The 15,332-nt window shown below is 41.1% G+C and overlaps 1 protein-coding gene across 3 annotated transcripts in view; it reads left to right on the forward strand.

The window, feature by feature from the left end:
* The window catches only part of LOC116984660, a 147,717-nt gene that overhangs the window by 55,292 nt on the left and 77,093 nt on the right, over positions 1-15,332 (forward strand). For all 3 annotated transcript variants that reach the window (XM_033038948.1, XM_033038949.1, XM_033038950.1), the window contains one exon: positions 14,577-14,650. In XM_033038948.1, coding sequence (XP_032894839.1) covers positions 14,577-14,650 — 74 coding nt within the window. The remainder of the gene's footprint in view (positions 1-14,576; positions 14,651-15,332) is intronic.

Below are 15,332 nucleotides of genomic sequence, written 5' to 3' on the forward strand. Positions count from 1 at the left end.
ATTATTGAAATCAATCTCTATACATCCGGGTAATTAATGGTTTCTACCTGCAAGTCTTTTGTTCTATCTAATGAGAGTCCATTGTGTGGGACTTGTTGACGGCCTCACATGTTTCGTGTCGCCCCATAACCAGTGAAAGTTCAAAAATGACAGAATTTAGGATATCATGGTTTACAGCCCTAAATTGTGAATAATAAAAATGAAATAAACATGAAGAAGAATAACAATAAAATTATGTTGATGCATGCTTCCGGATCACTTTAACAGTGTACAATAATCACTAGACTGTCCACCAATTTATATTACCTGAACATTCAAAACACTGCGGAGTCTATATTTGATTGCTATCCACCATCCACAAATGAGGCTGCACTAGTTAATTTATCAGCTTTTCTTAATAGTATCTTCCATTTTCGGGATATCTTTATTGGCCTTTGGCAGGCACTACTCTCCAAGAGACATGGCAGATTGCAGATGCTGGAAACTGGAGCAAAAGGCCTATTGCTAGAGACATTCAGCAGGTTCAGCACCATTAAGGAATTGTCAACATTTCAGGCTGATATCATGCATCGGCACTGAGAGTGGAGAGGGAACAAAACTACTAAAGGGGAGAGGGGAAAGAAAAGACAGTGGCCAGTACATTTAGGTTTATAATTGTCACATGTATCGCAATACAGTGAAAAGTTTGTTTTGCATGCTATTCAAACAACAGACGTACCATACATTGATGCAATCAGTTCAAACTCAAGTGTAATAGATAAAGCAAAGTGGAAGAATATAGTTCTCAGCATTGTAGTGCATCAGTTCATTAGACAAAGTCCAATGTCCCCAATGGGGCAGAGATGAATCAAAAAATGCCCTAGCTTATTCATTGACTGTTCAGAAGTCTGAAGACTGAGGGGAAGAAGCTGTTCATGGTGGGGTGCACTTTTAAGCTTCTGTACCTTCTGCCAGATGGGAGCAGGGAGAAGAAGGAATGACTGGGATAGGACACCCATGATGATGTTGGCTGTTGTTGGCTGATGTTAGCTCATTCCATATACCCACCACCACCCTGTGTGAAAAAGTTGCCCCTCAGGTTTCTATTAAATCATTCCTCTCTCACTTTAAACCCATGTTGCCTGGTTTTGATTCCCCTACTCTGAATCCCAGTTCCTTATATCAGCATTATTTTGATTATCAATATGCAAAATGGTCAATGGTGTTTTATTGTCTCGTGCAAATGCACAATTAAAATTTTTTTTGCACACAGTTTCAATAAAGTATTGCCAGACATAAGCACAATCCCCGATTAGCAAACTGTAAGGAAATTATCCGTTGGGACCGCGTGCAAGAGACGCCAGCTCTTGGCGCCAATCCAAAGTCTAGTCTACGCTCTAGGTCTTATGGAGCGGTGTCCAGTCCAGGCGTGCCCCAACTGCTGTGGGCCTCCAGCCGTTGCCTTTGTCTAGATCGTCCAGCTAACTAATGTCCCTCTCCTCGCCTGTTCCCCTTGATGCCCCAGAGGGGTCCCCCACAGCCGACCTTGAGGGTGCAGAAGTAAAGACCCCGGTTCACACTCCTACTAGCCTTGCTCCTCACGTTCGCCATCGCTGGCATGCTCCTCTCTGGTAACTTTTTTGGGGGGACGAGTAGAGGCCGTCTTGGCGGTTTCTCCCTACAAGCCGCGGATCTCCGGCTCTTTGTATTGTACCTGCCTTTGCAGTGCAGATCATTTGTTTCTCCAAACTTATTATGCCTGGGGCACTCATCCGAAGCCTGAGTCTGTTTAGCCCGACTCTTTGCAGGGTACATGACACAAATGCTGATTTATTGCTTTTACTTTATTGCAAATGCACAAGTATAGTCCCTGGAAACCTATTGCCATAAATGCGGTGTGCGTTTTTCTTCTGAATTTCTCCACAGGGACAAAAAGTTAAGCCGAATAAGTGCTAGGATTTGGAGAAGTTCATGTTCAGAGTGGCAACTCAAACACAAAAAAAAAGTATCTGGGTTTTCAAATTACTAAATATAACTGCAACGTCGTTGGCCCAGTCCCTCCACAGATGCTGCCTGACCCACTGGGTCTGGAGGGAGCACTTTTAAGCTTCTGTACCTTCTGCTAGACGAGAGCACGTAGAAGAAGGAATGACCGGGGTAGGATAAGTCTTTGATGATGTTGGCAGCATGAAGTGTAGATTGGGTCAATAGTAGGAAGTATGGTCTGTGTGACTGACTGGGCTAGATCTACAATCTCTGCAATTTCTTGTGGTCCTGGGCAGAGCGGTTCCCAAATTTCACTCAATGTTCACATTTCACTCAATGGCCTGGTGTAGAAAATCCTGTCCTGGAAAATTATCTTTTGTATTCATTATTATTTATGTGTACACATTCATAGATTCATAAGTTAGGCCATTCAGCCCATCAAGTTTACTCCACCATTCAATCGTAGCTAATCAAGAATCTAACTACATTATCTCTGCTTTAAAAATATCCATTGACGGCCTCCAAAGCCTTCTGTGGCAATGCATTCCAAAGATTCACCACCATCTGACTAAAGAAATTCCTCCTCATCTCCTCCTAAAGGAACGTCCTTTAATTCTGAGGCTATGACCTCTGGTCCTAGTCTCTCCCAACTAGACTCTCTCAATAGTGCAAACATCCTCTCCACATCCACTCCTTTCATTATTTGGTAAGTTTCAACCTACTCATTCCTGTGATTATTTTGGTAAACCTCTTCTGGAACCCCTCCAGCACCACCACATCCTTCCTCAGATACGGGGCCCAACATTGCTCACAATACTCCAAATCGTCCTGACCAGCGCTACCTTTACATTGGCAGGACCAAGCATACACAAGACAACTATTTTGCCGAACACGTGTGCTCTGTCTACCGGTTACTAACCATTTTAACTCTCCTTCTCATGCACATACCGACTATTCTATCCTTGGCCTCCTCCATTGGCAGAGTGAGGCCACAGACACAATCGAAGAACAGTTCATTTTCGACTTGGGTAGCCTACAACCCAACAGTATAAACAACAAATTCTCCAATTTTAAGTAATACTCCCATTCCAGTGTGCACATATTTCTCCACCAACCTGGTCAGTCTGCTCTTTTACCCTCCTCCAATCACCCATCCCCGAGTCCCATATTTTATTTTTATTCCCCCACTTTTTCCTCTTTCCACCCCCTTCCACCCAAATCCCTCCCTCTGGCTTTACTTTCAATTCCTTCTTTCCTTATCAGATGACCTTCTCACCTCTAGTTTCTGCCATTTGTTCCACCCATCAGCCAATCACCTTCTCCATACTCACTTGTATCCACCTAACGCTTGCCAGGCTTTGCCCAGCCCACCTCTCTTTTCCAGCTTTCTCCCTCGTACTCAATCAGTCTGATGTCAGGGGAGTGGGCGGGACAGAGATAGAATGTAGTCGGAGACGGTAAGACTGGTCGGAGAACTGGGAAAGGGGAGAGAGAAGGTGACCAAGGGCTATTTGAAGTTAGAGAGGTCAATGTTCATACTGCTGGGGTGCAAGTTACCCAAGCAAAATATGAGGTGCTGCTCCTCCAATTTGCTCTGGGCCTCACTCTAACTCTTAGGAATGGGTGGGGGAGTTAAAGTGTTGAGCAACTGGGAGATCAGGTAGGTTAAGGCGGACTGAGTGGAGGTGTACAGCGAAACGATCGCTGAGCCTGTGCTTGGTCTCGCCGATGTACATCTGGAACAGCGGATACAGTAGATGAGGTTGGAGGCGGTGCAAATGAACCTCTGCCTCACCTGAAAAGACTGTTGGGGTCCTTGGATGTAGTCAAGGGGGGGAGGTAACGGGACAGGTGTTGCGTCTCCTGTGGTTGCAGGGGAAAGTACCTGGGGAAGGTGTGGTTTGGGTGGGAAGGGACGAGTTGACCAGGGAGTTGCAGAAGAACGGTCTCTGTGGAAAGGAGAAAGGGATGAAGATGGGAGGATGTGGCCAGCAGTGGGATCACATTGGTGGCAAAAATGTTGGAGGATTCTATGCTGTATGCGACGGCTGATGGGGTGGAATGTGAGGACAAGGGGGATGGGAATGGGGGGATGGGGAGCAAGAGCGGAGCTGCGGGATATCGAGGAGACCCTAGTGAGAGCCTCATCTATAATGGAAGAGGGGAACCCATTTCCTAATGACTGAGGACATCTCCGATGATCTTGTATGGAAAACCTCATCCTGGGCGCAGATGCGGCATAGACGGAAGAATTGGGAGTAGGGGATAGAGTCTTTACAGGAAGTAGGGTGGAAAGAAGTGTAGTCCAGATAGCTATGGGAGTCTGTAGTTTAATGCTGCCTGTCCTGCTGAGTAACGTCAGCATTTTGTGTCTACCTTTGATTTAAACCAGCATCGCAGTTCTTTACTAAACATTTTGCCATGATGTAAAATGGAATCTTCTGAGCAAGTCCTGGAGTTTGATACTGGAAATCTCCTCTGGCGTAAAATAGTTGGCCAACATGGGAGCTAATTTTATGCTTCATAATCCCACTTCCTAGTCCAAACACAATCTCCAGCCTCCTCTTTCACTGATCACCTAACAGTCCACAGGTGCCCCTCAGCTAATCTGTTGCCTGACTCCACTTTTATTCCCCAATAGCTGATCAAGACCCCTGCAGAGGAAAAGATAGATCAGCCATGCTTGAATGGTGGAGTAGACTTGATGGGCCGAATGCCCTAATTCTGTACCTATCATTTATGAACAGTGATCTGCCTGATTCTTGAGGTCCTGATCCTTCTCAGCATCATCTGATGAAAGCCTAGGGCTGCATGAATGACTGAATTTTGCAGCTGCAAGCCCTCAAACAAATCATCCAGTGGTCAACCATACACTGTGTTTAATGTGCCATTGCAGGTATCATACCAAGTTTAGACTGTGGTTTCTTCTAATGTGGATATGGTGAGTTAACAAAACAGCTTCCCTTTAGTTCATCTTTTTCCACAGCATAGACATTGGCCTTACAGAACTAAAAAAAAAGATGCTACGAAGTTGGGAAAAAAAGTCATTATATAAATATATTTTTGGTCTCTCAATTGTCCATTTAGAAATTGAACTTCAGACAGATATATTAGTGGGTTTTTCATTTTCCCCAGCATCTTATTTTCAATATAAAGCTCCCTCAAATTATGCCATCAGCAATGCATCATTGAATCTTAACTCCAATGAGATTTTTAAACTAACTGACCTGACCACTGACAGTTCTTAGTTTTTGAGAAAACAATCATTGAAGAGTATTAACATGGAATAGATGCTGGCTGACTTGCTGAATATTTCTGGCATTTTCAGATTTTAGTTCAAATTATTCGGACCCCAATTTTCTTGAAACCAGGGTTCCTAAAGGGCCAACACATACACTGTATTCTTTGTCCTTGGTGTTGGAGGAGGCCTTGTTGCAATTGCAGGATCATTCCATGATGCTGCTGCTAATCGTCATCACTGAAATATGGAAGTCATTAAAATTTCGGCTACTTTCTCACCAGCCTACTGAAGCAGGTAGAGTGGACAGTAAAAATTCTGAAAGTTGCATGCTTTCCCAAATACAAGCTTCATTCATTTTTAACAGAAGCCTTGGAAATGCCTTTTCAGGAGCACCTGGTAGAAGTAGGCCTTCACAAGTTTGTGAGACCTGCTTATCATTACTTAAAAGGGCCTATGTGGCCTCCATGCAAAAATAACATGCCTACTATATATGCACCGCTCATTTCCTGCCCATTCAGGTTCCTCTGATATCAAGGAGCATTCTCCCAGCCACATTTCTGTCATTGCAACAGCCATTCATAAAGTTGCATTAATTTTCTCGAGTTGGAACAGTGTTGCTTATCTCTATATTAATAAAAGTCTGAACTTGACCACTTCCTGTTCTGTATATTGATTTTAGAAAAAACACTGCCACTTACCGCTGTGATTTTTGGCAATCTTACTCAGAGTCCCCCTCCGCTGCGCAGGACGAGGATTTTTCCCTTTGATGAGTTATTAGTGTTTAAAAAATGTTGAGATTCTCTCTCCTGAAGGCCACGCCCCTTCCGGAGGGACTATAAAACCCGGAACTGTTGAGTGCCTCAGTCACTCTGCAAGATGGGGGAGTGAGAGGCTCACGTCTCTCAGTCTGAGCTGTGAATAACACTGAACACATGTCTACTAAACTGTGAGTGGTTTTACTGACCTGTCAGTGCCCTTAATGTGGTTTGAAAATATAGTTTGGAAATGCTAAAGCTGTGTTGCCTTTGGTTTGGAAATGCTAAAGCTGCGTTGCCTTTGGTTTGGAAATGCTAAAGCTGTGTTGCCTAATGAAAGTTGCCTTGCCTAATTAAAGTTGCCTTGACTAATTAAAGTTGTCTTGCCTTCTAAAAGTCTAATCTTGACCACTTCCTATTTGCGCTTTATATTTAGAAAAAACGCTACCACGTACGGCTGTGATTTTTGGCCATCTTACTCATAGTCCCCCTCTGCTCATCAGGTGCTGAGGATTTTTCCCATCGATGAAAAATAAAAGAGTGATTAGTGTTTAAAAAATGTTGAGATTTTCTCTCCTGTCAATCACGCCATGAAGGCCACGCCCCTTCTGGTGGGAGGGGGTGAGAGACTATAAAACCCAGAAGTGTGGGCATGGCCCAGTCTCTCCAAGATGGAGGAGGGAGAGGTCACGACTCTCTGTCTTTAGTGGCTTTGCACCCTGCTTGAAATGGTATGAAACTGCACTTGAATTTGGTGGCCTTGCACCCTGCTTGAAATGGAATTTCCAGGAATAACCGTGAGCTGCCAGCCCACCAGCCGTGAGTGAGTGAGCTGCCAGCACAACAGGCTTGAGTGACTGAGCTGTGAGCCCAATAATCCATTCAGCCCACGATGTCCATACTAGCCCTCTGGAAACCAGTCCCTTCAGCCCACAAAACCCATACTAGTGCTCCAGAAACACCCCCACTGGCCACCAATATTGGAATTGGTGGAGGTGGAATATTGCGTTGGGGGACCAGCCCTTCCGTGTGATGCTGGAGGGTCCCAACGGGTCTAGTAGTATATTATACATTGAGAACTGGCTGTACAGATCATGCCTGTATGGCTAAGGAGCAGCCATTTGTGCTAAAACTGACACATCATAGTATTATAGAGGGAAACACAACAATGCTGTTCTGTGTACTGCCACCTCTTTTGGACATTTTTAGAATTTTTTGAAAACTTACATTTTATGAAATGTTGAATCTTGAAAACACATCTTTCTCTCTTTCCTTGTAAATGGTTCTATTGTATTTACCTTGGTTTATTGGTTTATTATTATTGTCCTGTACACTGAGATACAGTGAGAAACTTATTTGTGTGCTATCCAGGTAAAAACACCCATTCATGATTATAATCAATTATAATTAATTTATAATTAATGCAATAGATAGTACAAATAGAAAGGAAACCGAGTGCAGAATATACTGTTGCAGCTACAGAAAAAGTGCAGGTAAAAAAGTGCAAGAACCAAAACAAGGTAGATGGGAGGGGATGGGAAGAGTGGTCAGCAATATATGCTTAGCTTGTGGAAGGTCTGATAATGGTGTCTGTTAATAGTGGGGAAGAGCCTGGTTGTATGTGCTCCCAAAAATTTGTATCATCTGCCCATTGGAAGAGGGGAGCAGATGAACTGACCAGGGTGTGAGTGGTCCTTGATTATATAGACTGGTTTCCCAGAGCAACGTGGTGTAGATAGAATCAATAGGGTTATGTCGTGATATGTCAACTTTTCTATATGATATCTTTCCCAATAAAGGCAAGTGTGTCAATTCATCACCACACTGTTCACCCACTTGGCTATTTTCAGGGAACCATGCACCTGCACCCCCAGGTCTCTCTGATCTGCAATACGCTCCAGGGTCTGTCCTGGTTTAACAGGCCAAAGTGCAACATCTCACACTTATCAGATTTAAATTCTATTTGCCATTCCTTGGTCCTCCTTCCCAACTGATATTGATCCTGTTGGTTAACTTGGATATCCTTCGTCACTGTCCATTGGACCACTAATTTTGGTGTCACCTGCAAATTTACTAACAATGTTAGCTGCATTGTCATTCAAACTATGAATGTATATGTGTCTTTTTACAATACTGCACACAAAAATGCGACAAAGGGGGTCAAATTTCAAATTTCTTCAAAAAAGTTGACAAGCACTTTATTGGGTTCATGACTAACATAGTATCAACAAATAATATAAGAAAAGATAGCATATTAATGGCAAGTTTCCGAAAATGGCATCAGAATACACAAATACATTTTGTGTAACGGTTGTCGCATGGTTGGCACAGTAAGTGCTCGTATTTCTTATTCCTTTCTATCTTTATGACTACCAGATAGAACAATAAAATTGCAAACACCATTTCCACTTCACCTGATCATGTAGGAGAATACTCCATCCATCTGAGTGGACACCGCAACGCACGTTACACATCATACACACAAACGTACGTTGTGGTGGACACTAAAATGTTTGATGTCCCAGAAAACGAACGTTACATTATTAGCGAAAACCAAACATTTTCACCAATGTGATCTAAATGGTACATTATCTTTTGGATTTGAGCTATATCGATGGCCGATGATTCGTCAGAAGGTTTGATTTGGGCTGATTGATTTAGTAAGTAAATTGGCTCCGTAATGGTCGTTGCGGAGCTTCCCAAAGTTTACACGAAGGAATGAAGTTAGCGACTTGGTCCGTACAAAAGGTAAACAAGAGACAGTGTGTTGCCAAATTGAAGATTGGCTCAGTTTCTTAGTTTTGATGACCAATTTTTTTTAATTGATTTAAAAAAGTCGGAAAATATATCATAAATGGTCGTTGCATTTTTGACACCACGATGGTTTATATATATTAAATTGGAAAATAAGAAATAATAATTAACTCACCCAAAAATCGCTACTACCATAGGATACCTCATTGGGTTTTTGAAAAGCAGAGGTTTGGAGCCTCCTTGATTTAACTTACAGAGGTACCGACCCCGATAATGGTAGTTGTGGCAATGGACACCAAGCACAACGACCGTTACGGGATCTTTACAGTACTGTATTATCTTTATATTACTTTATTTTTCTCCTGGTATTGATGAAGATATTTCCCTGAATATTATCAAAATGTATATGTATGAGGGGCCATATGAAGTTTAATTATGAATTAAATATTCATGACTAAGTGTGGCAGAGTTTTTAATGTTACATTTTAGGTGTCCAAATTGGTGGTAAAATGATGAAGCTTTGTCAGTCATGAAAAAAGTTTCTGACTTTCGGTCTTGAAGTTATCTAATTTATATCTGTTATTTATAAGTTTTCACATGATAGGTAGATTTTTGTTAAGAACAGTGTATTGGTATAAAAAACTGAATAATAATCTTGTCCCTCAAAATCTCTCTAGTAATGTAAAAAGACAGTATAACAAACAACCAAAGGGCGTCTATCAAATTATTTACTCTGAGGCATTGTGTTTTTTCCATTACGTCATACATGTGTGTAAAAAGCCAAAGCTACTTTGGGTAAAGGAAGATGTTGCATGAACATTTAGTTAACAACAAATTGGAAAGTCGTGTAAAGGTTAAAAAGAGCTGTTTAAAAGCATTTCAGATTACAATATTTTATGAGCTAATTACATCTTTATGAGCTAATTACATCTTAAGTAGTTGAATAAATACTTAGATTTACTCTACGAAAATTAGTAATGTAGAATATAAGGTTAGATAAGTTTAATGGAGACATGACTTTGTTCATTAATTAGGGTCAAGCAGAACTTTGGATTCAAGTAGTAGTAAACTATCATTCAATAAACACTTAAAATTTTACGTTATTCTTATGTGGCAGTCATTTTATTTTGGTTGAGGGGAAGGAATGAGGGTAGACGTGATGTAAAAGCATGGCTATTTGAGAATGTTGAGCTGCATTACACTCGTTCACAGCTGATTCAGAACTGCTGCCATTTAGATATTCAATCTGAGCTGGGTACTGGACTTGCACATATTTTCTGTGAGTCCAAGATTTACTAACAGATTTGGTGACAGAATCTGCCATCTGTAATTCAATGTATGGTCCATGTTGATACAGATTTACCATAGGATCTGAAACCCATTTATTTCTGCGGAGATTCTGGATCTACTGGATCTGGATTAGTAATCCAAGTGACCTTGAAATTGGTTGTTCATGGCAATTTTGATGGGAGGCAACTTTTGTCTGTCTCAAGTTAGAAGAAGCAAGTAGGGGGCTGCGGGCTGTAATTCTGGTCAACGGGGCTAATCCCACACAATTAGCCCAGCATTTTTGCCATGATTTCAAATTTTCAAACAGGCAGATATCATAATAATGATATAAAAGTAATAGATAAACAAAACCACTATTTCAAAACGAGCTAATTCAGTAGGTGTCATTCAGTTCAAGTTAGTTTTAAAAGAATTTTATTTTTTTTAAACCAAACCACAAATTCAACATATTTTCACAATTGGAACTGGATGCCATGACCAGTGATATTATGAAGTTCTTTAGAAGGGTTGACGTTTCTTCAGACTGAAGAAAGGGTTCGACCCAAAACGTCACCCATTCTTTCTATCCAGTGATGCTGCCTGCCCTGCTGATTTACTCTAGCATTTTGTGTCTATCTTCTGTGTAAACCAGCATCTGCAGTTCCTTCTTACACATTATGAAGTTCTTTGCCGGGACATTAACCTCTGGGGGGTGTGAATCCCCAAATCCTGGGGCGCCGCGCGCGACCGTGCGTCACTGCCTACGTCACCATGCACCATGCGCGCATAATGAACGCTATGCGCGCATCACAACGCGTGCGTCGTGACGCGTAAATGATGTCGCGCAAATGACGCCCAAGTGGGACAGGCCCTTTGGTTTACAACCCACAAAATCATCCTTGGTGGATGACTTGATGTGAGGTTATCCACTTTGGTGGCAAAAACAGGAAAGTAGACTATTATCTGAATGGTGGCTGATTAGGAAAAGGGGAGATGCAACGAGACCTGGGTGTCATGGTACACCAGTCATTGAAAGGAGGCATGCAGGTGCAGCAGGCAGTGAAGAAAGTAAATGGTATGTTAGCATTCATAGCAAAGGGATTTGAGTATAGGAGCAAGGAGGTTCTACTGCTGCCTGCCCTGTCAGTCTGAAGAAGGGTTTCGGCCCGAAACGTCGCCTATTTCCTTCGCTCCATAGACATCAGTCTGAAGAAGGGTTTCGGCCCGAAACGTCGCCTATTTCCTTCGCTCCATAGATGCTGCTGCACCCGCTGAGTTTCTCCAGCATTTTTGTGTACCTAGGTTCTACTGCAGTTGTACAGGGTCTTGGTGAGACCACACCTGGAGTATTGCGTACAGTTTTGGTCTCCTAATCTGAGGAAAGACATTCTTGCCATAGAGGGAGTACAGAGAAGGTTCACCAGACTGATTCCTGGAATGGCAGGACTTTCATATGAAGAAAGACTGGATAGACTCGGCTTGTACACGCTAGAATTTAGAAGATTGAGGGGGGATCTTATAGAAACTTACAAAATTCTTAAGGGGTTGGACAGGCTAGATGCAGGAAGATTATTCCTGATGTTGGGGAAGTCCAGAGCTAGGGGTCACAGTTTAAGGATAAGAGGGAAGTCTTTTAGGACCGAGATGAGAGAGTGGTGAATCTGAGGAATTCTCTGCCACAGAAGGTAGTTGAGGCCAGTTCATTGGCTATATTTAAGAGGAAGTTAGATGTGGCCCTTGTGGCTAAAGGGATCAGGGGGTATAGAGAGAAGGCAGGGATGGGATACTGAGTTGGATGATCAGCCATGATCATATTGAAGGCTCGAAGGGCCGAATGGCCTACTCCTACTCCTGCACCTATTTTCTATGTTTCTATGTTTCTATGACTTTTAAGACATAAATTTTGATGCATTTTTGTCAGACTGCCATTCTGTTTAGTTGCAGACTATTGAAAGAGGTCAAACTGGTCTATAAATGATTCATGACGCAAGTGTGTTGTCTGAATGTGCCCAAAATAAAGTTTTTAAAATGAATTGTGCCTGAAAATCAGTTGACTTATAGAAGCGTGGTCAGATTAAACTGAGCTACATAAATGAACTCACTAACATGGTCTGTAAACACAATGGAATTAAATAATACGTGAGGGAGACAGGGAAGTACTTGTAAAATATTTTAAAAGAAGCCTCAATTTGATGCAATTGTTATGGTGTTGAATTTTATGTAACTGGTAATGTTTCTGTCTCATCAGTAACATTTTAAAAATATGAAAAATTGATGTATTTAATTGATGTATTGATGTATATATGTATTTAAATAATGTGTGGAAAGTAGAATCCACACAACCACACCAATTGTTACCATGTGTTTAATGTTAATACATTATAAGACCCTACAGAATTTATGTTCATCTTTGCCTGGAAATTTACCCCTGGGGGTTGATAGCACTAAACACACTATATAGTGGCATCATCAGTTAGCTCAGAACCCACAAAACCAACGTGGAAGCAACTAATTCCTGATCCCAAGGGACTGTTTAAGAACAAAGAAGCATATATTGACATTATACTTTTCTTTCAAATCCCACAAAGGAACAAATTTTGCATTGCAAAGTACCAGGAAGGAAATTTCTTGTTTATATCCTCAGGGGACATCGCAAAGAATTGTTTTGTCAGTGGACTGCCTTTGTATTGGTTCTACTGTTGTTTTATAACCATTAATAAATATAAAGATTTCCAGACATAAAGAATGAATAACAAAATCATAATTTTATTGAATTTGGCTGATGAAATTATATTGGCTGAGATTTTGGCCACTTAAATTGGCAGAAGATGAGATCAGCACCAGTGCATTATTCCCCCAGTAGTGCACTAATTAACCAAGAATATATGTTAAACTCTGATGTGGAGCTTGAATCCACATTCTTGAAAGGACAATTAATCTTCTGAACTGATTTACTGAAGGTGGATCAATAATTCAAACAGCGTTGTCAATAGAAATTGAAAGAAAGCTGAAAACATCTAGAGCAGCAGCTGGTCAATTCCCACTCGTTGATATTTATTAATAAACTTAGCAGTCAATGGATTTTGGTCTGATAGTTTCCTGGTCAAAAAACGATGATGAACTATTTTCCGAGGAAATAGATACATTTGGATGCTGATTCATCAGACGCCTTTCTGTTCAGTTGCTGACTATGAAAGAGGTCAGATTGGACTATAAATGATTCATGACATAAGTGTGTGATATGAATGGCCCAAGGTAAAGCTGTAATTGTGTCTGAAAAAACAGCTGGCTTATCAGTAGTTTGGCCAAAATAATGCAGATGAAATAAACTGGATCTATATAAATCTCACTTCCATGTCCATAAATACGGTGGAATTGAATTAAATGTGAGGGAGACATAAAAGGTGCTTGTAAAATATTTAAAAAGAAGCCTCAAGTAATTTGACATTATTGTTGTGAGACTGGATTTTATGTAAGTAGTAATGTTTCTGTCTCATCAGTAACATTTTAAAAATATGAAAAGATTGATGGCATATGCATGTTAGCAGGCATAAAAATAGAAAACATACCACAAGAATGGTTACCATTATAATATTTTATATCATAAGAAAGTTGGCGACTCTTGTATAATGTCTCAGTGTATTATCACGTATTAAATCTAATACTTATACACTTGTATTGAATCTAATACTAATTATTTTTTTGCATACTGAATATGCAAAAAATAATATCACTGTACAGGTGCACAACCATTTATACGAAAGCCTTGGGACCAGACATTTCTCGGATTTCAGAATGGAAGATTTTTAGCGTAGATTAGGTAGGTAGCGCCGGCGGCTTGAAAAGTCTGGAGCGGCTGCCTCCTCCCCGGGGAATCATTGTAAATCATTGCTTAAATGTTAGTCAGTTAGTTTGGAGGGATTTTATGTGGTGGGGGGGGTGAAGGCGGAAACTTTAATTCTTAGTCCCCTACCTGGTCGGAGAGGCGGGGAGCGGGCAATGCCTTACCGGGTCGCCGTGCAGTAAGCTCCGGAGCGCTGTGGCCGCCGACTCCCAACATCGCGGAGCTGGAGCTGCGGGCGTCCGGCCGCGGGTGGCGCCGGTTGGAGCTCCGACCCCGGCAACTCTACCCCTGGCTGCGCGGCGCTCCAAATCCAGCGCCGCCCGCGGCCCCAGCTCATTGTATCTCGGTACTTGTGACAAAGTACCATTGAACCATTGAACTTTTCATAGGCATCTATTTAATTGCTTATTGATGTCTTTGTAGCACCAAACAATCTAGAACTCTGTAATAATTTTAAGAAGTAATACAAAATCCTTATCAATTATTTCATGATGACACTAATAAGTAAAATGGTAATTAGTAATTAGCCCTACATTGCGGTCAATGTTTTATATTTTAATGATTAGTTTAAAGTACATTATATTGGGAAATAAACCCCGAATTGGAATACCCCAGAACATGTTAGTGTGGCATCTGAGTAGTCCATTTAAACTATGATAGATTCCCTATGATAGATGAAACAATTAGAATAAATATGTTTTACATTAATATGTTTATGAATGACTAACATTTTAAATTTCTTTTCCAGCTTTTGACATGAAGAAAGATTTAGAGACATTAATTGCAGAAGAACGGGCTGAAATAATTTCTAATTATAATAAGGTACTGTACAATTCAGAAAATAGGATGAAGGAAATAGCTACTCAATTAATTGATTTTGCCTTTGTGCAAAAGTGTAAAACCGATATTTGTAAATTGGCAACTCATTTTTGACAAAAATCACGATTATTTTGAATTATTTTCAGTTCTTTAACATTGGGAACAATTAAATGCAATCATTAATTTTAGTAGATATTTATGCAGCCAATTTGTATACTGCATGTTAAAGCAATGACTTGACCTAATGCATGGTAATCATCTCATTTAAATAATAATTTACCATTTGCAGTACAGGCAACCCCAATATTACTGAGTAAGACTCTACGCTAGGGTGAACATTAAACATAAAATTTAGTTTTGGAGGAGATGGTCCTTTGGGAGTTGAGGGCATTCCCTTTGAAGAACAGTGTGCATCTTACTTGGAACCATTTGAAAGACTGGAAGAATGCAAACTCATATGTAACTAAATAGGAAACATTGGAATTGTGCAATATGGTGCATTCTGCAGCGAGTCTTTTAACTTACACTTGAATACAATATATATGGTTTAAATTGGATTGGAGAGTTTTTGAAAGGGGGGAGGCTGTGTGATCACTGATCACTGGCCTTGGGGGCACCCGGTGAGGGAGTGGAGCAACCGAGTGGGGAGAGGGTGTGGAAGAAGGATGTTCCCCCTCCCAGGGTA

The sequence above is a fragment of the Amblyraja radiata genome, chromosome 20, assembly GCF_010909765.2.
Source record: "Amblyraja radiata isolate CabotCenter1 chromosome 20, sAmbRad1.1.pri, whole genome shotgun sequence".
NCBI classification, from domain to species: domain Eukaryota; kingdom Metazoa; phylum Chordata; class Chondrichthyes; order Rajiformes; family Rajidae; genus Amblyraja; species Amblyraja radiata.